Genomic DNA, 26,422 nt, shown 5'->3' on the forward strand with positions numbered 1-26,422 from the left:
GAGGAAAGCTCATTTTTAATTTGATCAAATTGGGGTAAATGCAGTGTAGCTACTTGTTTCGAAATTTCTTCAATATCAGCTTTACTGATGTTAACACTGTTCATTTCAAGCCTGATGTCAGAATTAGCCTCAATACTATTCCTAGGTTTCCTGTCTTTACTTTTTGCTGGCATTGCGTGTATTATAGGTGAAAGATATTTATCCATATATATTGCAAAATGTTCTAACAATTAAGTGGTAAATAGTGTGCATTAAAGAAGATAAAAGAAAATGTGTGAAGACGTGGGAAGTGAATTAAGTGATAAATGTGGAGAGAAAAAAAAAAACGAAAAAAACCCCAAAGGAATGAATGAGGTGCAAAACTTAAAAGTGCTAGGGGATGTCTGCCAAGTGTATAAGCAAAGCTCAGCTAAATCAAACTTAGCTTTCAGCTAGGCTAATCCGGCAACCCAGACAGAAACCTTTGGGCCTAGAAAGGTTCAACCGCTGCAAAACTGTATATGTCCACAGTACTATATTTTGCTTCTTTACTTCCCCGCTTCCTATTTCCTACTTTCTTTGATACTTCCTACCTTTACCCTCCCTTTTCACATTTCTTATTACAGACCTTATTTCACTAAAGATGACGTAACATCCAAATTATCCCCCTCTGCTTATATGAATAGATCCAAGAAATATTTACACTTATGTTCAAATGTGTTACAAAAACAGGTTAGACTTTATCTAGAATCAAAGAAAAAGGTGAGAAAAAAAAAAAGATCCTGCAGTGGGGTAAAGGGGGAGGTTAAACAATTCCCTATTTAATCAGAATAAACCTCCCAGTTAGACCAATTATGAAAACATAGACACAAAAGCTCCAAAACCATTCAATTAGTATGAAATACAGTCTTAATAAGTCCTCAACAAGTCCTGATTCCAATTATAACCTAGAAATCTGGGCAATGAGGACCAGCTATCCAAATGAAGTGTAGATTTCTCAACCACAGGACTGCTTTATTCAGTCAAGGTAACAGATGACATCAACTAGACAAACTAGTTGTAACTGAGAGTACAACAAAGTTATAAAGAGAGAGTAAATCCACTAGTGTCTAATAACACTATCACATCTACTAATATCATAAGGTTTTCCAAAGAAAATAGTGTTGGAAAATTGGTTCCCATTCATTCATACATTATAGTTTATTAAGCTAAGGAACTCACACTCATACAAGTAGCAAAAGCTGTGAATTAAAACCACTTGAACTCTGTGATTAGCATAATAGCCTTAAAGTTAATATGTCACTATTAGATATCCTCAATCCAAAAGATTTAAAGTTAACTAAGCCCTTACAATCCGAGGGCTGTTTTACTTTTACATATGCAATAAACGATATGAGGATATAGTATTAACTATTTGGTACTTAATATATCACAAGAGTAAGTAAAGTTAAAAACGGACGATAGGAGAGACAAAGCTGCCCCTATCGGACCCCTGACGCGCGTTTCACGAACGCTTCCTCAGAGGGGGTGCGGGCCGCTGCTACTCGGCGTCCTATATTCAATCTTAATGCCCACCACTTAGACCGGATTGGATACCGGATGGGGAGTTGTCTCCTTACGCTTGGTTGATTCTCCTGTCAATCTTGGTAGGTATTTTACGTAGGAGACATGCGAAAAAAAGGGGATGTGTGCTTGATGGGTTACCAAGGCAACACCAATCAGCAAATACGCTTGTCTTGCCTACAGTGGGTGTGCTGATTCGAATAACTGTGATTGGATGATCAACTAAAAAAGCGTTATTGTAAACATCACAGTGGCTAGATTATAACTTTGTTGGTATACAATTCTTATCGCCAAAAATTGGCAATTGTGAAGTATATACCTGGGATTGCTCTTCTGATTACACACTCGTAGATCAATTTATACTTTGCGGGATTTATACAATACGTTTTTTGATTATATTCACGATAGTCAAATCTTTTTTGTTTTCTGCTTTTTTACTGTTCTTGTTAGAATTCAATTGCGCAATAAGTAATACTATCTTCTTATTTCTTGCATAACAATTTTAGGATTCGTACTTCAAGCAAGGAATAGATATTCTGTGTTAATACTAACTACTTATTTTTACTGGTCACCGTCCTCACAGTTAATATCGGTGTGTGCTGTAAAACTATACGCTTACTTATAAGCTATTACTATTCACTTATATTTAATGCGTGGTTGAAGTAGTTATTCTGATGTTCCTAGGATGCTAAGTTGAAATAATTATATTAATTCCACTGTTATCCCAGATGATCCTGTGGCCAGATTCTTTATGCATGATGGAACAAGCATGTTATGTACTAATAATATTTAAGATTGTACAGAATCCATATCTTCAGGAATATTAAGAATGTAAAGATATTTTACTGACACCTAGGACCAAGCTGCAAACAGCTCAATTATAATATGTGAGGGAATGTATAGATCTGAATAGATATATACTGAGGTTCATTGTGCTACCGTTACTAAAGCTATTCCAGTGTAAGTGAGTGTGCCCACTTAGAGAAAATATATGTCTATGTGCTCAAATCCTTGCGTGCAATTAATTCTTGAAACTAATACATAACAACACTTGAATAAGATTGTGGTGAATGTGTGTAAATTATAAAAAGTGACATTATAAAAGTAAATGTGTTAAGGGATATCAAATCATATTATTATGTTTCAGTGATTGGAGGTGGCTTGAATAAGATTGTGATGAACGTGTACTAATGACATTATAAAGGTAGTGTATAAGTGAATGAATGTTTTAGGGGATATCAAACTTTATTATTATTATATTCCAGTGATTGGAGGTACGTGTGTGAAGTGAATGGTAGGTATAGTAAGGTGAAAGTTGAATTTTTTGCTACATTACGACCTTTAGATCTGTGTGTTTCATAACTAATAATCTCTTAATCCCATGTTGGACATGATCCACATTGGACTGGATATAATTCACTTGGGACTGGACTGGTTATATTAGCTGTAGCGTCTGACAGTAACTTATTGCAAAAGATTTTACAGATAGACAAAATAATTATTGTAGTCATTCATCCCACTTGGTTTGACAGTGTTCAATAAGTAAATCCACCTGCATTCCATTTTTAACAGCACTTTTTCTATGTTACCACCTCTAATGCCAAGTGATGCTTTTTGAATTACTGTGAATTTCAGATCTTTAGGAGAGCTCTCATGGTGTAGTAAGAAATGTTTGGCAACTGAGGTTATTTTTTTGCCCTTGCTCAGATCTCGTTTTGCTGTTTTGATGTTATAGCAGTGTTCCAAAATTCTTGTTTTTACCTCCCTAGTGGTCATGCCACCATAGAACATCTGGCATGAACAATGTAGTGCATAGACTACTCCAATTGTAGTGCATGAAAAATGGTAGGGTATTTTATGAATCCTACCAGTTTTATCAGTCAAAGTTTTGACTTTCCACACATATTGACATGCAGAGCACGTTCCACAAGGGTACATGCCTGGGTCCTTATGTTGTTTTTTTGTAGATCTCACAAAATGGCTAGATACCAATTTATCCCTTAAATTCTTTGGTCTCTTATATCCAAGTGATACTCTTTCTCCAATGAGAGGTTTGAGGGTCTCATCATTCTGTAGTATTTGCCAATGGTCATTTATGATTTTTGTCACATGTCTCATCTGTGGGTTATACGTAGTTATTAGCCTTGGGCAGGATTCAGCTTTTGTTCTTTCCTTGGGAACCAATAGTTCATCTCTGCAAACTTTTAGTGCCTTATACTTGGCTCTCTTTACAGACTTTTTGCTGTACCCTCGTGATATTAGCCTCTGCGATAGTGCCTCACTCTCTGTTATGTAGATATCTTTACTTGTACAGTTTCGGCGGAGCCTTAAAAATTCCCCATATGGGATCGCTTTAAGGGTGCTTGGTGAGTGAGCACTCGAGTAATGTAGGAGAGTATTCGTTGCTGTTTCCTTTCTATAGATTGTGGTGTTGATAATACCATCTATGTTTTTAAACAATTTTAAGTCTAAGAAGCATATCTCCTGCTGGCTCGCAGAATATGTCAATTTTATGTTTAATTCGTTCTCATTGAGTTTAGACATAAAGAGTTGCAAATCATCAAATGTACCCTCCCAGATGAACAGGACATCATCAATGAATCTTACCCACAGGGGTATATGTTCAGTATACATTTGCAATACGTCTGAAAATACACAGAAGCGTTCCCAGAAACCAAGGAATAAATTTGCGTATGTAGGTGCACAGGCAGTACCCATTGCGGTACCCTGTGTTTGAAGATAGTACCTATCATTGAATGTAAAGAAATTGTGTGTTAGAATAAAATGTAACAACTGAATTATGAAAGCATTATGTGTTTCATTCTCTAGACTGTTTGAGGCTAGGTAGTATTTAATGGCTTCTATTCCATCCCTATGCCTGATGTTGGTGTATAGGGACTCTACATCTGCTGTGACTAACCACATGTTGTCTGTTAGTTCAATATCTTTTACCATTTGCAAGACCTCCATAGTGTCACGAACGTATGATGGTAATGTTGTTAAATATTCCCTCAATCTTAAGTCTATGAATTTGCTAGCATTCTCAGTTAAATTATCATTTCCAGACATGATAGGTCTACCAGGTGGTTCTAGTGGGTTTTTGTGAACTTTCGGTAGAAAGTACAGTGTGGCAATTTTAGGATTGTCTTTTGTCAAAAACTTTTTTTCTGAATTGGAGAGTATGTTATTCTCCCATGCTTCTTTAATCATTCGATTATATTGTATGAGGTAAGAATTCTGGGGATTGAATATCAATAATTTGTAGCAGGAATTGTTAGACAGTTGTTTTGTAGCTTCATCTAGGTACATTTGTTGTGGCCATAGGACCACATTCCCACCCTTGTCTGATGGCTTAATCAGTATATCCTGCCATGATTCAATCTCCTTTAAAGCTCGTATTTCAGAACTGCTAAGATTGTTATTCACATTGTATACAGGTATCTGTTCGATTTTTTGGCAAACCATTTTGCAAAACACTTGTATCTCAGGTGATACGGATAAGGATGGAACGTATGTTGACTTAGGTTTCACATTTGACTTCCAGACTTGATGTGTCGGTGTCAAGTTAATATTATCAGTATCATTACTACTTTCTGACAATTCACATAATATATCAGCTGTGGCTAAATCTTCTGCATTAAGGATATTTGGATTATATGCATACATTTTCTTGAGTAACATTTTTCTAGAAAATAAGTGTATATCCTTAATCAATTCAAATTTATTAAGAGAATTAACAGGGCAGAAAGATAGTCCTTTAGAAAGTACTGATTTATGTGTTTCACTTAGTATATGGTCTGATAAATTAATCACTCTCATTTGTTCATCCTTATTTTGCTGAATGGACTCAATTCCCTTCTCCTTGTTGATTGCCTTACAGGGCCTGAAAACTTTCTTTTGTTGCCTCTGTTCTGTGTGTTGGTTGGATTGGACTGTGTAACTGGTTGAGTCGTGTTCTGTGGTGTGGTGGACAAAAAAGAAACAGAGGAGGAAGTGGAGGTGGTTCGAGATTGTGCAGAGCTATAACTTCTAGGTCTGATACTAGATGTACTCGGTGTTGTGTCATTGGGTTCATCCCCACTTATGTGGTCTGAGTCTATATCAGAATTGTCAGTCTCACTTTCAGCACTGCTTTCAGATTGCTGTACTAAGTATCTACTGGTTCTCCGTCTAAATGTGGTGTTGGTGTTATTACGCCATCTATAGACTCTATGGTTTGAGAACAGATGACATACCGATGATCCCAGGATTGGCTTCCTAATAGAAAATACATCTTCTAACTGCACCATATACTTTAGACTCTTAAGCAATTTGCAGCCTGCAATACTATTAGTAAGTGAAAATATAGGATGGTTTGACATAGATCACCAGTAAATTCTTAGCTGAACCTTGCTAGCCCGCCTCTGTAACTTCACCAGATATTGCCATAACTTAGACCCTTATAAAGAGCAGATTTACTGCAGAATTTTCAGGCAAAGATGAGTCCAGCTTTATAGATTGGTATAATGTTCAGCAGTTAGAATAGAGGAGCAGTTAGCTATGTAGATAAAGCAGAAGTTTACATCTTACATTGGCCTTGATATGCCGCCTCTGTACCTTTAAATTCTATTGCACTAGCTTATATACTTAAGTTTTTGTATTCATCACATTTTTAGGCAATATTTGCTTATATGGTACAAGATATCCAACTTGTAGAATTATCAACTTTACATGGAGAACCAAACTGGCAATAGGTTTTTGACGTAGCCTTGTTATGTCACTTCTGTGGCTTTAAATGCAATTAAGGTAGTTAAGCTCTTATAATCACCAAGTTTACCAGCTACATTTATTTTATATCGGTGTAGCCTGCCTCACATTTGCCACAAATGAAATACATCAAATTGTTGTGAAGATCGTCTGACTTAGTGTGAGCTCGTACCCCCTGTACATTCTTCTTACCTTCACCCTAATGTGAATCAGGGACTTACTTGCAAATTGCCCAGGGGTTAACCAAACCTTCCATAGTGCAAAGCCGGACAACTTGTGAGAGTACTTTATCCTCCTGTTGTTTTCGTCTGCCACCGAGTGACACAGGCTTAACCAGGAGAACAACACCTTGATCGGGCCTTCCCCAGCAATGCTCAGCCTCCCCCTGAAGCTGTCGCTTCCCGGGCCGTTCGATCTATGGACTCTCCAGCGCAATTTCCAGGGTTACTCCTTCACTTATTGTCAGGTCTTGACAAATGGCCGCATCAGTACGGCCGCTAGCTAGTGTTAGACTTCCACACGCTTGTGACGGCACCGTCAAGATGCCAAGCACATATCCGGGCTAGGGTATATAATCCACGGCCTATGGAAACTAGCGTGTCGGCGTGGTGTCAGGTCTGCAGTCGGGAGAGCGCGCAGAGAAGCTGCGCTTTGTTGCTCCTCCTACCGGAAGTTGACAGTTTCCTGAGAATATGTTCTATTTATTCTTAAAGAGTCTGATGAACTTTTGCACAAATATATATTTATATATACTTATATATACATACACATATACACACGATTATATATAGGTATAGCTATATACAGATATATATATAGGAATATCTATTTAAAAATACATAGAACATATTCTGCTATGTGCAGAACATTGGAATGTATAATATTTACAGTAAATACACACTATAACACTTTACTAAATATGAATATTGCATAAATATGTTTTTATCATGTTTATGTCTACTTAAAGGGACAGTCTACCATATAATTGTTATTGTTTTGAAAGATAGATAATCCCTTCATTACCCATTCCCCAGTTTTGCATAACCAACACAGTTATATTAATATACTTTTTATCTCTGTAATTACCTTGTATCTAGGAACCTTCTTCAAGCCCCCTGATCACATGACTGTGACTGTTTATTATCTATTGTCTTGCATTTAGCATTGTTTTGTGCTAAATCTTAAATAACCCCCTTTGCCTGAACACAGTGTTATCTATATGGCCCATGTGTACTTTCTGTCTCTGTGTTGAAAATAGATTTATAAAGCCTGTGATAAGAGGCAGCCCTCGAAGGCTTAGAAATTAGCATATGAACCTACCTATGTTTAGCTTAAACTAAGAATACCAAGAGAAAAAAGCAAATTTGATGATAAAAGTAAATTGGAAAGTTGATTAAAATTAAAAGTCCTATCTGAATAATGAAAGTTTAATTTATACTAGACTGTCCCTTTAACTGCAAAGGGCTCCAATGCACATATATATATATATATATATATATATATATATATATATATATATATATATATATATACTTGTGTGTATATATGTCTTTAAATACATAAATACACAAATAAATAAATCTGTACACACATCTGTACACACATATATACACTTTGTCTGATGAAGGGGTGAGATCCCCAAAATGTCACATCTTACTTTTTGTGCACATTAAAGCACATTGAAAATTTCTTGAAAATTTCCAGAGAGTGTGTGCCTGTTTCTGAAATATATATATATATATATATATATATATATATATATATATATATATATATATATATATATATATATATACATACATATTTAGATATGTAAATGTATGTATCTCTAGGTTAAATCCCTTTGCAGTACTTTTTTTTCCTAACACCTGAGACCTCCTTATATCTTTTGTACTTATAACTTTTTATGCAATATTATTTTTCGAAATAATTTTTATAAGATAGTGTTATTATGAGTGTAACTGTACTGTTAAATGTATTTTTTATGTGTTTTGAGCAACTTTTTATTAGTGAGTAACAGTTAACCAGAGCTCTGAGGTTACGGTAATTATTCTAGTGTAAATCGTAAAAAACTATAGTACTTACTAATAGGCACCCTACTACTGGAGAAAACCAGTAGGAAGTGAAGCCAGTGCTAAAACATAGCAGAAGAGGATCTGGAATAGTAGTATATTGACAACCTAACAGGAGGAGGCAAAGGACAAGTCCCTGCGACATCCGTGGAACGTTTGTGACTAAATCCCAACAGGTGAAAAATATGCCACTACCGATACTCCAAATACATCTCTTTGCCAAAAACTGTATTCTTAGGGTAAATTGGCCTCAAATCTGAGAACCCCTCTCACTGAAGAATTAAACTTCATAACTTCATTCTTCACCTTTCTCCAGCGGAGGCAAAGACAAAACTAGTTTACCAGTGAGGAGGGAGGGATGTATAGAGCTCTGGGGGTTTGGGAATCTTTGTTTCCTCCTAGTGTCAGGGAAGAGTAATTCCCCAGGAGTAATGGATTGTGGACTCTTACCACTTGTATAAAAGAAATGGGGCTCTTCTTTTTTTTATTAGAGTAATCCATTTACTCCATTGTGAAAAGGATTCATAATGTTACTAATACTGTCAACAGAGTTAAATTAATATTTAAATAATACATCTACTTTTCTTCAAATTGTAAGCTTCCATAACTTCAAGAATATACTCCTACAAACATTGCACCTTTGGTGGAGGGCTTTAAGGGTGTAAGAAAATGAAATAAATGAATGATATCTAAGACTCTATATTTCTTAGTGTCTGTTTGCTATACCCTTTAGTGAAATGCTAATATTCCTCTTAATAATCCCTTATGAATTATTATACCCACTATAAAATATTAACACACAATCACTAGCTTAATTAAACTACTTGAAAGGTCATTAACTCACAAGTTGTGCTTCAGCAATACAAAAACTAAATTACAATGAGGCTAATTAAACATTATTACAATATGCAGATTAAATATAATTACACATATGCAGATAACTTATAAATGCCCAACATTGAACTAAACTTCAATATTACACCAATAAAGCGTCCCATCCTAATGTGAGAGTATGTATGGTGTGCAGTAATTATATGTGTCAGCAAGAAGTACTCACGTGATGTTTATCAGAGCAAGATCCCAAAGAAAAGAGAAAGAACAAGTTATTTGTGTAGGGTCTTATGTAAGTCTTTCATCCCTCCCACAATGATGTGGTCACTCATATGCCAGCCCCCTTGTGCTGTTTAAGGTATGGTTCCAGCCATGCCATGTGGTCAGGGGAGAAAGGGCATCTGGTCACACAAAAGGGTCTCTATATAGCTTTATCATTAACCAGATGGTCATCCTTAGCATAGGACTATGGGTAATGTGATCTCTCTACATTCCAAAGTGAATATCTTCATCTCAGTACATCTGAATGAGGAGTTAACCCCTTCCTGAGTTCTTACAGTATAATGCCATATTACCCTTTCCTGACCATATCTGAATTCAGACAGATTATGCCATATTACAGTAAAGTAAAGTTGGACTGGAGAACCAGTACTACTAAGGCAATGCATGGACTGCCCTTGGAGCTTTCATGACCCCAAGTCCGTTAGCCATGTTGTTATGCATTGTTTTGCAGTTGTTATCAGTTTATTCCAATTAGGAATATATATATATATATATATATATATATATATATATATATATATATATGTAGCAGGATTTGCCTTCAGAAGTCGGTAGGGTGCATTTCCAGCTCCAACAATTCGAAAAACTGAATTTCAGAGCTAAATTACATGGAAAGGGGGAAAATATATAATGAAAGTATATTGTTGTTGTTTTAATGCATAACTAAACATTTCATATTCAAATCTCAAGGTGCTTACTATCCTTTTATGGAAAGCTTAAAACTAGGGGAGACTCTTGTAAAGCGAGACACAACGTTCCACATTAGGGCCATTCAGGAGAAGTCCTGTAGATGGGAATGTGAGGAAAGAAAGAAGGAGAAAAAGTGGTCATGAGCAGAGCAAAGGGGTCAGGAGGGAGAGTATCTGGAGACATGGTCAGAGATATATAGGTTATTAAAGGCCTTAAATGTTAGGGTCAAGATTTTGTGTTTTATTATGGAGGCTATAAAAGAGAGGTGAAGCAGATCAAGAGCGACGCGTGAGAAAGATCAGACTAGCAAAGGCATTCATTATGGTGGCTAGAGAGACCAGAAATAATGGCAAAGGCAGGAATTGATGAGAGGGTGGGTTGAAATCTTAATTGTGTCTTGTGTGAGGAAATGGCATTAAATGGCCATTTTTGTCTTGTTTGTTTATAAGGTGGAAACGTCAGGAATTGGCTAAAGACTGGATATGAGGAGTGAATGAAAGATCTGAGCCAAGTGTGACCCAAAGGGATCAGAGGGATTGGGGTAATTATCTACCAGTTATAGAAAGTTGGGGGGTTGAGATTTTGGAATAAGGGGGGAGGAATTAGGAGCTCGGTTTTAGAATGAATTAATTAGAAGACATCCAGGATGAAATATTAAAAAGAGAGATAGTGAAATGAGTTAGCAAGTAAGGGGATAGGTCTTGGGCAGAGTTGTAGATTTATGTGTCATCAGCACACTGAAACTCATGCAGCTTTATTAAGTAACCTAATAATGAAATATAGATTGAGAAGAGAAGGGGGCCAAGAAAAGAGCCTTGGGGTACCCCAGCAGAAAGTGGTAAAGGAGCAGAGGACGCACCAGAGATGTATACTCTAAAGGTACGGTTAAAAAGGTAGAAGGAGAACCACAAAAGGGCTGTGTCCTAAATGCCTAAAAACTGGAGGTTTTGGAGTAAGAGAGGGTGTCACAGCAAAATATTTGTGTGTGATTATAGCATCAAGGAGGAATATGCTTGTCTAGGGGGCTGGCTACACTAAAAGGATTGACTAAAGAAAAAACAGTATCCCACACTTTATTAGTAAAAAAACAAACAAAAACAAAACTTCTTTATTAACACTGAAACATCTCATTTTTAAAATAACATTAAGTTAATGTTTAAACATTTAATACACACCTGAATAGATGAAGGTGATGTTTTTCTATAAAGGGCACTGTTAGCAAACAGGAATCATAAATCCATCGGGCTTGAATTACCATTTGAACTAAATGAGTGATGTTTAAGGCAGTCACCAACCAGCCATGATTTGCTGCTAAATCCAACATTGCCTAAACAAAGAAAAATAATCAGAAAAATGATTAAAATCCACTTATTACACCAACATAGATATTAGAACTAGCAGTTTGCTACTCAGATATTCATTGATCCAAACCAAAGGGCTGTTCTCAACTCAAATACTCTTGTCTCAAAAATAATATAAGCAGTGCCATGAGATGGACATTTCTAAGAAGGAAGGCACAGCAAGTCTGCATGGACACAAACATAATAATAATGATTGTTTTCAAAACACTTGTATGTGGAAAAAGTAGAATGCTCAAGATACTGTCAATTTCACAAAATATGGAGTGTAGGAGGCAGAGTAAGCTGCTAATAATACACAAAAAAATGCTGTTCCATGTTAATTCGCTTTGTGAAGACACTATTTTCTTGGCTATATGAATGTTTGATTTAAATAGAAAAATATATTAGTACAAAGTACTAAATGTTTTTCATGACAAAGGGAAAAAAGGCAGCAAATACATTAAACAATATACAAACATAAGTAGTCTATTTTAACCCTTTCACATTATACAATACTTTAAATAACAAATTTGAATAATTAAGTACCACTCAGGAGGTAACAAAGAAATAAATCTAATATTAAAAAAAAAAGTTAATAAATGCTCTTTATACCATCATATAATGAGATTAACTTGGTTAACAACTGAATGCTATACATTATACCAGGAATGAACAACAGCTCATTAGCTTAATCTATGGTAAGTTACCACCCAAGAGCAGCCTCTTTTAGCCTGTACCTCACTGAAGAGGTTCAAAGTTGCCATGCTGCTTGTTAAGAGGAGGACTGCCTTGTATTTTGGGGCTGACTGACCTTGTTAGGTGAGATCAGACTGATATACTTCTGGAAAGTTCTCTTCTGGGAAAAGCCTAATTGGGCTAAAAGGTGCTCCCAGGTGGTAACTCGCCATAGATTAAGCTATTGAGATATTGTTTGTTCGTGGTATAGAGCTTCTCTTTCTGTATGTAATTTTATCATGACACCGTGGATGTCTCCCTATATGTGGACTCTTTGCCCAATGTGCTTAGAGCAGGGGTCATCAATTGTGGACCTCCAGAGGTTTTGGAAATACATTTCCCATGATGCTCAGCCAGCATTTCAGCTGGCTGAGCATCATGAGAAATGTAGTTCCAAAACCTCTGGAGGGCCACAATTGATGACCCCTGGCTTAGAGGAACATAGCTGCACCTCACTGACGAGTCCCAAAGAAGGCCAAAATGATCATCTTGTGTTGCCATGTTCCTTGTTCATAAAGAAAAAACACACACTTACACAGCACACGCGATGCTTTCAAAAATAATATTATATGTAAAGAGCCCTACTAGACTTCTTAGCAACAATTCCATTGGTTTAATGCATCCTTATATATACCATGTGTTGCATAAAGGGGATAAAGGGGAAAGCATCATGTGTGCTGTGTAAGTGTGTGTTTTTTCTTTATTTATGTATATAACAGGAACGGTTCATGTTATGTTTTGCCGTTTATATATGTGTATATTATACTAAGTGCTGAATGTTAAGGTGTTGCCATCCAGAAAATGGGCAGATACAAAGTTTGTAGGTGGAGGTGTGTTTTACCCACATAGCATAAGTTTTAACCTATCACAGGTGATTCTTCTCTTTAAATTAAAGTTAATGCCTAAGCCCTTCAGCTACGACTACGGCACCAGCATCAGGGTACGTGGGTAACCACTACTCCACCTTTGCCCTAAGGGTTTGCAGCTTTTTCCCTTTGTCTCCATTATACCTTTTAATAAAAGATGTTTTCATGTTGCAAATATCCGGTGCATCTGTTTGCCTTATTTGCCGATTTCTCTGGATATGTCCAAGGCACGGATATCAACTTAGCAGCAACTGTTTCCCCCGCACCGCATTGGTTCTTTGAATTCCAAGGCAGTGGACTCTCCTGAACTTGTTCGGCTTACCCGCCCCCAACCGTGACGTCACACACTCCCGGACTGGGCTGAATACACGCTGGCGTGCTGTAGGGATCCACTCCACCGCTCGTCTTCTATGCCACTGAGAATACACTGAGTTGTTGCGGGAGAGGACTGTGAGCATTTTATATTATAAGGTGGGTCCCCAGGATCAGCATTTGTTTACCAGCGAGTGTACTGTATTGTATGTGTGTTTGGAAGCATCACTTCACAACAAGTTTTCACAAGGGGCGGAGTGACGGGAGAGAGTGCTTCACACAGGGGGAAAACTTGTGAAGGATACCGTCTATACTACAGTGACTGGTCGACAGGTGCTGCATAACTTTTGTGTTTATTATTTATTATTTATGTATAAAAGTAAACATTGTTTGCTTTGCCTAACCGAATTTGTAAAAGGTTCACTGGCAAGGTCCTGACAAGTGATAAAACAAAATCCAGTATGGCCATCAATTTGTAAAAGTTGGACATTCCCATTGTAAAACTATATAAATAAAATATATAAAAATGCCATACAAAGATAAATGTGTATGTATATATATATATATATATATATATATATATATATATATATATATATATATATATATATATATATATACATATATATATATATATATATACAGGTGGCCCTCGGTTTACAACGGTTCAATTTACACCGTTTCAGAATAACAACCTTTTTTTCCAGTCATGTGACTGCTATTGAAAAGCATTGAGAAGCAGTGCATTTATTAAAATAGCCAGTAGGTGGAGCTGTCCGCTTGTGTTGCAGCAAAGCCAAGCAAGCTGGAATAAATCAGTTTAACTAGACCGGAGCTATCGAGCAGATTTCAAAGGAACGAGATCTTCCTGTCTATAAATCAGTCCAGATTGGAATGCATAGAAAGAACTGTTTGCAGAAAAATGCAAGTGAAGTCTGTGTTGTTAATTTTTTTATTAGGTTTATAATGTTGTTTAGCAAATGTTTTTGTTCATTTAACTTAGTTTAATTATATATTCTGTGTTGTGTGATTATTTTATTAGGTTTATAATGCTGTTTAGCATTTAAAGTCTTCATTTCAAAGCTTTAAAAATAATGTATTAGGTGTTACTTATGACAATTTTGAGAGGGGCCTGGAACCGAACTCCCTCACTTCCCATTGACTTACATTATAAACTGGGTTTCAATTTACAATGGTTTCGATTTACAACCATTCCTTCTGGAACCTAACCCCAGCTTAAACTGAGGGCTACCTGTATATATATATATATATATATATATATATATATATATATACACACACACATACATATATATATATATATATATATATACATACACACACAGTATATAAATATATATATATATATATATATATATATATATATATATATATATATATATATATATAAAAGAATCTGCTAGTTAGAAACATAAATGTTGAATTTCTGATAATGATGGGCATCATATGACAATTTCTAAAATAAAAGTATCAATTTTCAGCTTTGCATTGCGTTAGGCAAATTACTAGCTAACTTTACAAGTATAATAGTTGACAGCTTCAAGCAGAAACCCAGTGAGTAGTTAAAATATACTGGGGTCCAATTTATGTTTGCATTATAAATAAGTTTGCTTGATAAAGGTACATACATGTGATAAATGTTTTACAGCCCACTAGTGGAATGGAGTGAAGCGGTTGTTATTAATCTCAGCATTGAATCAAATGTTTTACAGACAAACAGAAGGCTGATGTTACTTAAGACAAACCAAACAGTGAAAGCTTCTTTCAACAAAGGAGTTGTTTACACACGCATAGCCGTTTCAATTAAACTAGACAAATTCTAAAAAAATGCAGAATTGGCTGAGGCCTGTGCAGAGCAGCTAAAAAGAGCACCATGCTATTTCAATATTTTATGCTAGTGAACTACTGTAGTCATTTCATTTTCAGACTTTTCCCTTACCACCTCCTTTATTTGTCCCAGCAGCAGTGCTTAGACAAATAATCATCTGTAATGCAAATGAAGGGGTAAATTCTACTCCAGTTGAAAAATAATTAATTAAAAAAATTGCAATTGAAATAGAATTTACCCAGCATAGGAGCTGTATTAAAAACAAATCTTAATGTAAGAGGTTTTCATTTTTGTTTTATTTTTGCTAAGTATGCAAGATCATATAGCTGTATATAGAGAGAGCAGGGTTAGGAGACTTGGCTAAGGTACTGTATGTCTGCATATTTAACTAGGTAACATTGCAAAATATTTTATGTTTTGTAACAACATTTCTTTACTATCTTTCAGAAAAATAAATGTATTCAGTTTAATGCGTCATTTCCACCTACTAACTTAGTGAAGTTACTTGTGAATATTGTGAGGTTTTTTGGGGACACAGTTTCACAAGGGACATAAGTGCAATATTAGTGAGTCGTCAATAAAAATAGGGGAAGGCCTAATGAAGCGTGCCGAAGAACTAGATGCTTGTTTATTTCTCAGAGAAGTTCCATTATAAAAGCAGGGGAAGACTGGCAAAATGAAGGCCGGAGGGCAATGACAATGTACCAGCTCCTAAACAAGTGCCTGGCCCATCCTTCAAAGTGGTTTAATATGAGAATAAAGGGCCCACCATGGGAGCTACTGCCCACCTGCTCCAATGGACAGATTGCCCGTGCAGAGAAGGGTTGCAAATCTGGCTGCAGAAATACAAAATAAAGTAGATCCACTTGTCCACAAATGTATTATTCTCACTTAGCTTCTAGGAGAGTATTATATTAAAAAGAGTAAGGTTGCAGCTGTGACTTCCCTTTTCTACAGATTTCGGATAGCAGAACAGTAGTGAAGACACTAATTGGAAATCAAGTAGTTCATGACACTCACTGCTATTTATTAGGAGACCAGCTGATGGACAAATTGATGGAGCCTGCAGTACTATGTTAGCGTCTCTCCCCTGACAACGGAAATCAACTGCACATCCAAATAATCAAGGTGTGCTAGTGCTAGTTAGTGCTTCTCTTATTTATAAAGTACACAGTACATATTCTGCTAGAACTATCACTTTATAGACCTAAATGCTGCCTTAAACCGGATTTGTCTGTAATGTGTAGTAGCAAGGAAGAGCAACATCTGCTGCAGAACAAAATGGCATTCTACCTAGGTGGAAACAAATAACATTTCTTTTAGATTTTAGACATAAGCAAGAAGACAATTAAAGGGACACTAAAGTAAAATTATACTTTCATGATTCAGATGGAGCATGAAGTTTTAGGAGACTTTCTAATTTACTTCCATTATAACATTTTGCTCATCATTTTTATATACACACTTTCTGAGGCACCAGCTAAAAAATTGGGTATAAGTATACTAGTCTGTGATTGGCTAAGGGCAGTCATATAATAAAGGAGGCTGGCAAACGGGGGGGAAATAAATTTGACAAATAAAATCTAGTACTTATTTGCAATTCAGAGTAAGTGTTATTGCATTGTCTTTGTATTATGCACTTATTAATTATACAATTCTATTGTATTTAGTGGTCCTTTAATATTAGGTGAATAAAGTGTGAAAGCTGATTAATTAGAATAACAGATACATACATGGTGATAGATAGATATATAGATACATAGATATGTGAAAGGGGATAGAATAATATATAGAACTATTAAAAGAGAAGAAAGCTGAAAGGATGAATAAGAAAAGTTTTAAAGGGTAGCTAAAGTGAAAAATTAAAGCTTCATGATTCAGATAAAGCATGCAATAAAAAACAACAGCTTTTCAATATACTTATATTATCAAAACATTCACTTTATTTTTATATGCACACTTTCTGAGGCCCAGCTCCTACAGAGCATGTACAAAAGTGCACTGTTTTGGATTCACTTTGAAATTTACCATAAAATATTCTGCTGCTTATTTCAAATTCAAAGTGCTATTGTATTGTCTTTTTCTGTGTATTTGTGATTTATTCAATTTTAAAGGGACAGGAAACCTCCAAATTTTTTTTCATGATTTGGCTAGAATGTTAAAAACTTTCCAATTTACTTCTATTATCAACTTTGCATCATTCTCTTGTTATCCTTTGCTGAAGGAACAGAACTGCACTGCTCGTAGCTAGCTGAACACATCTAGTTAGCCAATCACAAGAGACAAATGTGTGCAAGAACAAATAAGCGCTAGCTGCAAGTAGAGAAGGAACTGTGCATATTCTTTTTTAACAATGGATACCCAAGAGAACAAAGCACATTTGAAAATAGAAGTGAAATTAAAAAAGTGTCTTAAAATTACATACTCTATGTGAATCGTGGACATTTAATTTTGACATTCCTATCCTTTTAATGTAAAAGCAAATGCACAATATAGAACTCGAAAACAAGTATCTTTTGTAACAATGTTAATATGTTTTCTTATGAAATAAAAAATGTTTTTTTTCTGTAGCAATGGTGATGCTATTAAATAAAGGAACATAAAAGAAAATAAAATAAAGAAAAAAAGGTTGCTAACAAATGCTAGTTGGTCTTATTGCTATTAAAGGGATAGTGTACTGGAAAATGTTTTCCCCTTTAATGTACGCCTAATAATCAATTTTTACTGCTGGAGTGTATTAAATTATATACAAATGGATCCCTTATTTTTTTCCATTTGAAATAGCTACTTTGTCTATATTAAAGCTATGTAAACATCATGCTGCAGAAGAATTTACACTCCCAGAGGAGAGTGCAAGATATTTGTACTAAAATCTTCATTTTCAATTGCACTTGCTTTTGTGTAATCAGATAATAAGATAAGGAACCCATTGTGTATAGATAAAAAAAAGATTAGGATGTCTGTTCTCCCTGCAAGCAGAGCCCATTTAGATAGGTTGTGGTTACAATGATCAAAACAGCTATTTCATATGCAAAATTGAACATAAAGGAGCAATTCCCATACAATTTATAGTCTGCAGATGGTATAACAAGTCATTGGAAACACATTTTACATTACACTGTTCCTTTAATATACCAATATGTAGTAATTTTCTTGTTTTTTCTCTGTAAAACGGCTTATTATTCCTGGAAATTTTCCTCGCATTTATTCTGATATCATAGAAAGATTGAAAACACAAGACCGAAGAAAACCATGGCGGTAATAACCATTTAACATATGTAAGAAGTAAATAATAAATGATATATTGTAGACTCAGCACTATTGCAGGGCCACCATTTAAAGGTTTTAATGAACAGAATAAAAAAAACAATAGCCGGCTGATGCGAATATAGCTACGCTATATCCAAGGAATCACTGCCATAACAACATACTACAATAATACAAGTATATACTTAAACATTACACTGGCAACACTTGTTCAGAAGATCAGCTGCTACCTAACAAATGTAATTAATCAGTCATTTCCAAACACAGTTTGTAAGTGGGAAAAGCTTCAAGTAGACCAGCTAGCCCTGAGTTAATCAAAATGCTAATCTGAACAAATTAAAGTTGCCATTAACATTTCCTTGTAGCTGCTTAAGTGAACTGATCACACCTAATGGGTTAAGCATTAATCATTTCATCCAGTACCATTTGAAGAAAAAAAAATAATCATACTGATATATATTTGTGTGAAAGCCAGAAACTGTTTATATTGCAGTCACTTGCCTCTGAGGTACAAACAATTTGAAGGCATTTTATTTAAGCAACGGAAATATGTTATTCATGAATGTGATCAGAATTTAGTTTGGAGGGTCCTTAGTGAGTATTAGATCATCTTTAAACAATAATAGCCACATTGTGTGTGTAGCATGGTAATCCATGTTGTCCCTTATCAAAAATCTTGTAGGTGGTAAAATCATTTGTCAAGATATCTTCTTAGGCAAACTATTTCATTCTCAGTGGCTGTTGTGTTCTCTTATATCAGGACATAAGTAACTGACTAAAGTTCACTGTAAGGTTAGTGGGCAGTGATATAAACAATCATTTCCCTAAATTATGCCGTTTCTGCAAGGGAGAGAGCAAGGTTGTACATATCTACATAGCAGTTTTCAGTAGAAAGTAATTCCCCCATACCTGAAAATGATGGGTAGTAGCATTATGCAAACAAGGCTTAGAATGTATTTTTTTTTCTTTCTAACCACTTTAAAAATGTAAGGGGCAAAAAAATAGTTTCTAAAATAGCTACGTTTTCTCTACAATCTAAGGGAGATTCTGTGTCTTTGCCAGTGTCATTTAAACACTTAAAGCTAGAGACATGAAACCCAACATTTTCCTTTCATTATTCAGATAGAGTATACAATTTTAAACAATGTACTTCAATGATCAAGTTTGCTTCATTCTCTTGGTATCCTTTGCTGAAGGAGCAGTTGTGCACTACTGCATGGTAGCTGTAAACATTCACTGAGCCAATGACAAGAGGCATATATTTGAAGTCACCAATCAGCAGCCAGCTCCCAGTAGTGTATTACTACTCCTGAGTCTATCTAGGCATGCTTTTCAACAAAGTATACCAAGAGAATGAAGTAAATTAGATAACAGAAGTAAACAGGAAAGTTTTTTTAAAACTGCATGCTTTATCAGATTCATGAAAGTTTAAGTTTGACTTTACTGTCCCTTTAAGACAAACTAGATTATCAAATGTTTAACATTTCAATTTCTTCACATTCCAAAAGATGTCATATTTATAACTAATGATTAAATGTGAAAACGAGAGGGCACTCAGTTTACCACCATACCAAAAGTGGGTCATCCACATTAAAAGTGATCAAATACATTTTTGAAAATTGCTATATTGCTTCTAAATTATATTTAACATGTACTGTGCCATAAAACAAATATGTTTCATGTCCCTTTAAGTACTCCACATAAAAAATGGCCTCCTTGTCATTATAATGATTCAGACAGAATAACAGAACAATTACCTGAGAAGTAATATACAAAGGGTTGGCCAACTTTAAAAGAAACAGTCTAATGCTGATGAAAAATCAGATACAGTGAAAACTCCAAGCTGTGGACAAAGATAGTAGCAAAATAGTCTTGAAATTCAATCATTTCAAAAGACACCTTATGCAGTACTTTAAAATGATTGCAATGATAAACAACACTCACGCCCCATGGATGAACTGCCAGAATAAAACTAATTTATTTCCAGAGAATGGGAGAATGTGAAAACATCAAGGTAAAGAGCAAAATTCCACTGAAAAGAAATCAAGAACAGTAGAGCATACATGACAGTCTAATAAACACTTGTTCTTTACAATCAGGAATAATTAAACACATTAGTAGGAGCCCATAGGTTATACAAGATGGCCTAAGAAGAGTAACTTGAAAAGCAAAGACTGTTTGATGAAAGGCAAACTAATAAAGAGAGTGATGTGGCAACTAAGACTAGATGAGAGTGACTTCAGACATTTGTGGTCTCTGGTAAATCTTTGGCCCTAAAGTTGACATGAATTTCTCTCTACAGTGAGCTCTTCTTTGCATCCTGCTGTGAGTTATCCTGCCCTCCTTGAACAGAGCTATTCTGTTCAACCTAAAGAAGGTTCCACTGTCTATGAAGTAGGCTTTACCGTATCATAATAAAATAAGAAGAATGGATGAGCTTGATTGTGACAGGGAGCCCTACTGATTGTTTAATCTCTTAACCAATCCAGTGAGCCCTACCAATTGTTTAATCTCTTAACCAATCAAAATAGCTTAAACCAGATAAGGCTCAAAACTAAATAGAAGAAGAGGAAAGCTAGAGACACTATTGCTGTAGTCTGAATTGGCTGAAAATGGAACTATGATGGAACATGTATTGGAACAGTAATTTCTCTCTCTGTGCATTTAAGGGTGTTATAGTGTGGTCTTGCTGACAGCAGAGAGACTGTGCTATTTCTGCATATCTCACTGTTAAAGAATAATTAATAATAAGATATTACAAGACATTTCTGTTGTGTTACTATAGAATAATCTAATCAGCCATGTCTTAATATTTATAAAACAAATTAAAGTGATTGTAAATTTTACTTGATGAAATCAAACATACTTGCTCAGAATGTTATAAATATGTAAACCGCATTCATATAAACATAAAAAACAAATGCAATAAACTTTTATTTCATTTTTTACTTATCGTAGTTGTAAGTACTCGACTCCTCCCAACCGTCTTCTTCCTGGTTAGGAGCCCTACATCCGATGCCTCATTTTAATATTTTACTCCCACTCCATGACGTTTGTTGTAAGCTCGTTCACGAGCAGGGCCGACATTTGCGCATGCGATTAAACAATTGCGGAGAAATCGCGCATGCGTATAGCGACCAATACTACAGAAAACAACAGCTCCTCAGCTCTTGGAATGAATGAAATTCAAGAGGTATTGCGCATGCGAGACTCGAGGACGAGCATGGAGTATGCTACGTCATCGGGTAGCTCACGCATGCGCATTTAAAGAAAGTGACGTGAGGAACAAAGATCCTGACGCCCCGGGGAAGCAAAAAACAAGCAGACAGAGAAGTGTCAATCAAAAAAGAAAAGTGGGACCAAAAATGCAGGCGGAGGAATCGGCGAAAACAATAGTAATTAAAATGATATATATTGACTTTAGTTTACATCTTGGGAAAATATGATGAATGAGACTAGGGTTTATTTGTGAAATTAAATACTTTGAGGCAGAGATGTTTGTTTGACTTTACATGCACTTTAACAATCATTTTCTGCTAGGTTTGTGGCTATGTAGTAACTTTGTCTCTATCAACTGGCAGGACTGAGATCTAGCACTTATATTTACTATGTATGCAGAGCCTTTTTGTCTTTACAGTGTATGGTTCAAAGCAAATGTTTGCCATCCATCTTTATAAATCTCTCCAAATACAAAATTCAGCTATGTAAAAACAGCCTAATCAATTACTGCACAAATGCTTTACACGTAGAAGGTATATAGATTTTTAAATATAAAAAAGATTCCATACTACAGGATAGCCATCCATTGACAGAGTGCAGCCTCAAACATCTGGGAACTGTCATTACCCTGGACCCATAGACTTTATTATATTGAAACTGAGGAAGCGCCCCCTAAGGGCGTGGTGTGTCCACTGAGTACACACCACTCTCTCCATACATACTAGATTTTTAAATATATTGGACTATGTAACATTTGGAAAGGACAGAAAATATGTTTGCTTTCTCAACCTTAAAGGGCCACTAAACCCCAAATCTTTCTTTCATGATTCAGATAGAGAATAGAAAATTAAACAACATTACAATTTACTTCCATTATTTATTTTGCTTCATTTTTTAAATATCCTTAGTTGAAGAAAAAGCACATGGTGAGCCAATCACACGAGGCTTCTATGTGCAGCAACCAATCAGCAGCTAGTGAGCATATCTAGATATGCTTTTCATCAAAGAATATCAAGAGAATAAAACAAATTAGATAATATAAGTAAATCAGAAAGATGTTTAAAATTGCATTCTCTTTCTAAATCATAAAAGAAAAAATGTGGGTGGTATGTCCTTTTAAGAAGGATTAATGAAAAAAAAAATTGGTAAAGGAAAACAAAGCTTTTGTACCGCAGTATAGGATGATATTGGTCTTCAAAACCAATACCTCCTTCCACTCAGTCCCAGTCTAGCTTTTGTAAAATGCTACTACTTGAAATATTTCACACTTCTTTTGGGAGTATTTGCATTCATTACTTATGTCAGACTCATTGCCCTTTAATTACAGGGGCTGTCCCCTCCTTTATTTAGAGTGCGTTTCATTTGTCATTTTGCAGTCATCTGGAACTACATCAGTCAATAGATGCTGGTTAAGTAGATCTCTCAATAGAATTGCAAGCATACCACTAATCTCTTTAGACGTTACTCCTTTGTATTCTATTTAGTTTCACTGATTTCTCCACTTTCCAGGCAGGATATTCCCTTTGCCCACTCTTTTTAAACCGTATTTGTATAATTCACTTACTTCACTGACATGGGGTTTTAATTTGCCTCTTTATGAAATAAGCCATATTTCTCTTTGAGTCTTGTCATATATTTTTGATTGGAATACTATACACAAATTGGACCACTATCAATATATCTATCGTATACACACATCTAAATACTTTTTTTCCTAGCGTACATGTATTAATTAAAATGTGTTCTATAACCTTTATAACACCTGTAACCTATTCTAAGAAATATTTGATTAATTTTTCTTGTGACTCCTTATGCATCGTTATTGTTTTAGTTTTCCAATGGACTCTTAGTTTCAATTTAAATAATTACAATTTAGCAAAAAACAAACAAACAACTTCTTCCTAACTGGTCTGTTGGCTTTAGAGGGGGGTCAATTCAGGGTATCATTCCTCTGGCTGTAAGATGCTCAACCTCACCATCTTGAAAAGGAAATCAATAACCTTTAATGTTTCAATACTAGCTCCATTACACCTTTACACTGTTAAGATCAACTGACTATACATACATCTGTGGGTTTTCTCACCATTGAAAGGATTTTGTGTATATTTTTTTTTCTTAAAAATCATTAAGTAATGCCTCAAGTGGCTATTTATAGTCAAACTGATATAAAGGGATAGACTGGATTTACAGTAAAATATATAAATAGCTTGATTTTTTTATTCAGAAATTATTCTTCAACAGGACACTGTACTTTAAAATTGTGTTCACCTTATTGTGTAAATAAAAATGTCTTATACAAGCTGCAGAATTTTTTAATTAATGGGAAACTGCTCCATTAGGTATATTTTTGTATATATTGTTGCATATGAAAGAGCTGTCTGCTAACTGAAACCACAACCCAATGCAGGGAGAAAATTCTTCATTAGTTTATCTCCATATTTCCTTAAAAATTATCTTATCTCTAACTGTACACACAGTCAAAATCAATATTTAGAGGAATCAATGGAAAATAAATATTTTAGTATGTCTCTGTCCCACCCCGCACTGGGATTGTGATACTGCGCTTGAGTAAATTTGGTTGCATAGAAGTAAGCCTGTCTGGCGACAGGCTTACTGATTGGTTAAATATTATAAACAATCAATGTGACGTCACAGGGGGAAGGATAAAGATGGCATTAGACGGAGCTATTAGACTAAGATTTGTAAGTGTTTTTACATAGATACGATTACATGAGTTTGAGTGTGTAAATTGAATTTAATGCAATAATAGCAATATTAAATTCAATATATACAGAGTTTACCATCCCTTTAAACTTCAGAAGACAAGGATTGAAGTTTAAAAGCTACCAACCAAGTGGCCAGACTAAGGGTAAGCCTTGTTTGCAGATGAAATACAGCAAACCAAGCGTTAATAAAATCAAGCCACCAATGAGGATATAAAGACAAATAAAAAATAATACACTTGCACAGTTACATCTGATATGGTGTAGCTACAAAATGGCTAAAGGTAATGGTTTTACCATCGTATCTGCAAGGGGTTCACTTGTTAATAATTCAAAATCTAAATCGACTTGTTAAGAAACAGATGATCAAAAAATTAACTGCATCAAGTGTCTGATAAATGTGTTTTTAATTTCTATATTTGCTTATAATATAAATCTGGGAACATCTTTCTTTTGGAATATGTCTGATTGCCAGTGCCATTTTGTTCACCAAAAATGTACATTTTGTTCAGCTACAATAGAAAAAAAATAGAAATTATACCTGACAGACTCTTATTGCTTGATCCAACACTGTTTTGGTATCAGTACCGTAATCAGGACAGGGTAACATAGCTCTGCTGAAATGGGCTTGCAGTAGCAGATGCGTCTTGGTGTGCGCGCTATCCATTGAATGAGGATTGACTTCTATTGGAAGATGTTTGGCAAGTTCATTATTCATTTGATCTTCATTGTGACGCACAGGGAGATCTGTGTATTCTTCAGCATCCTTAAAATTAATCAGAACAATATTTAAATTAAGCCATAATTATCAAAATATCAATATATTTAAAGTCCTAGCATTAACCAAAATAAAACAGAGAAAAAAAGGGGAAAAGTAGAATTATTATTATAAAATTGGTCTTCTACATTTCACCCTGGAAAGGGCTTCTTAACTTTATTCCACACATCATCGCACCATTGCAAACTATTCATGAAAATATTTTTTTTCTGATTAGCTACACAAAAAGCATCATAGAAAAGATATTTAACATTTTTGATGTTTCTGTTTTATGTATTTCATGTAAATGAAAGACACTGTATGGAAAAGCTTGAAGTAGACTGAATTACTGGTAAAAAGCAAAAAATGCATAGAGCAATACAAAAAAACATAATACAAATAATCAATGATTTAACAATGTGAATTAATTTAAGTGAACCCTTCATATAACGCATATATTAACGGTGTAGATTTTCATATAAAACGTACTTATACTGATACACACTTGTAATCTTAATAATTTAGCACAATGCAAATAAACATATTTTACATTCATTATTTCATTTTCAATCTTATGAGACTTAAATAAACACAACCTAAGTAAACAAAATATGATGAAAACAATGTTGTTTACTTGCTAACAGTATTAGCAAGTGCTACACTGAACATTAGGGGTACGGTGGCTACTGTATCCACAATAATAGGGGGCTCTCTCTGACACTTTAAAGGGACAGTACACTGTAAAATTGTTTTTATATGAATGTATTTTCAATGACTTGTTATACCAGCTGCAGAGTATAAAATTTATGAGAAATTGCATTTTTCGGTTTGTTTGTGTATATGAAGTAGCTGGTTTTGTGCTTTTAAGCCACAGCCTATTACAATGGGTTGAGCTTCAGGTAATATCAGATCTCATTATGACTTGCTTCCTTATCTTATATTTGTCTAGAAAACCAAAGCTCAATACTTAGGGCTAGATTTATCAAAGCTGAGGCATACAGGGGCATGTATGCACGCCCCTGTACGCCTCAGCTGGCCTGTGGCGGGGCAAAATTACCCGCAGGTAATCAACATTGCACACGAGCGCAATCTTGCGCTTGCGTGCAATCCCACCCCCTGCCCGCACACAGCCAATCACGCGCGGGCAGGAGCTGTCAATCTCCTCAGTCGGACTTGACCACGGAGATTGAG

At 35.2% G+C, this 26,422-nt stretch overlaps 1 protein-coding gene across 1 annotated transcript in view; it reads right to left on the reverse strand.

Moving 5' to 3' along the window:
• Window positions 1-26,422, reverse strand: part of ASCC3 (activating signal cointegrator 1 complex subunit 3) — a 1,409,126-nt gene that overhangs the window by 53,231 nt on the left and 1,329,473 nt on the right. Inside the window, exons 38-39 of the mRNA XM_053710577.1 lie at window positions 25,016-25,240; window positions 11,339-11,490 (exon numbers count right to left, since the gene is read on the reverse strand). Of these exons, the coding sequence (XP_053566552.1) occupies window positions 11,339-11,490; window positions 25,016-25,240 (377 nt within the window). The remainder of the gene's footprint in view (window positions 1-11,338; window positions 11,491-25,015; window positions 25,241-26,422) is intronic.

The sequence above is a fragment of the Bombina bombina genome, chromosome 4, assembly GCF_027579735.1.
Source record: "Bombina bombina isolate aBomBom1 chromosome 4, aBomBom1.pri, whole genome shotgun sequence".
NCBI lineage: Eukaryota > Metazoa > Chordata > Amphibia > Anura > Bombinatoridae > Bombina > Bombina bombina.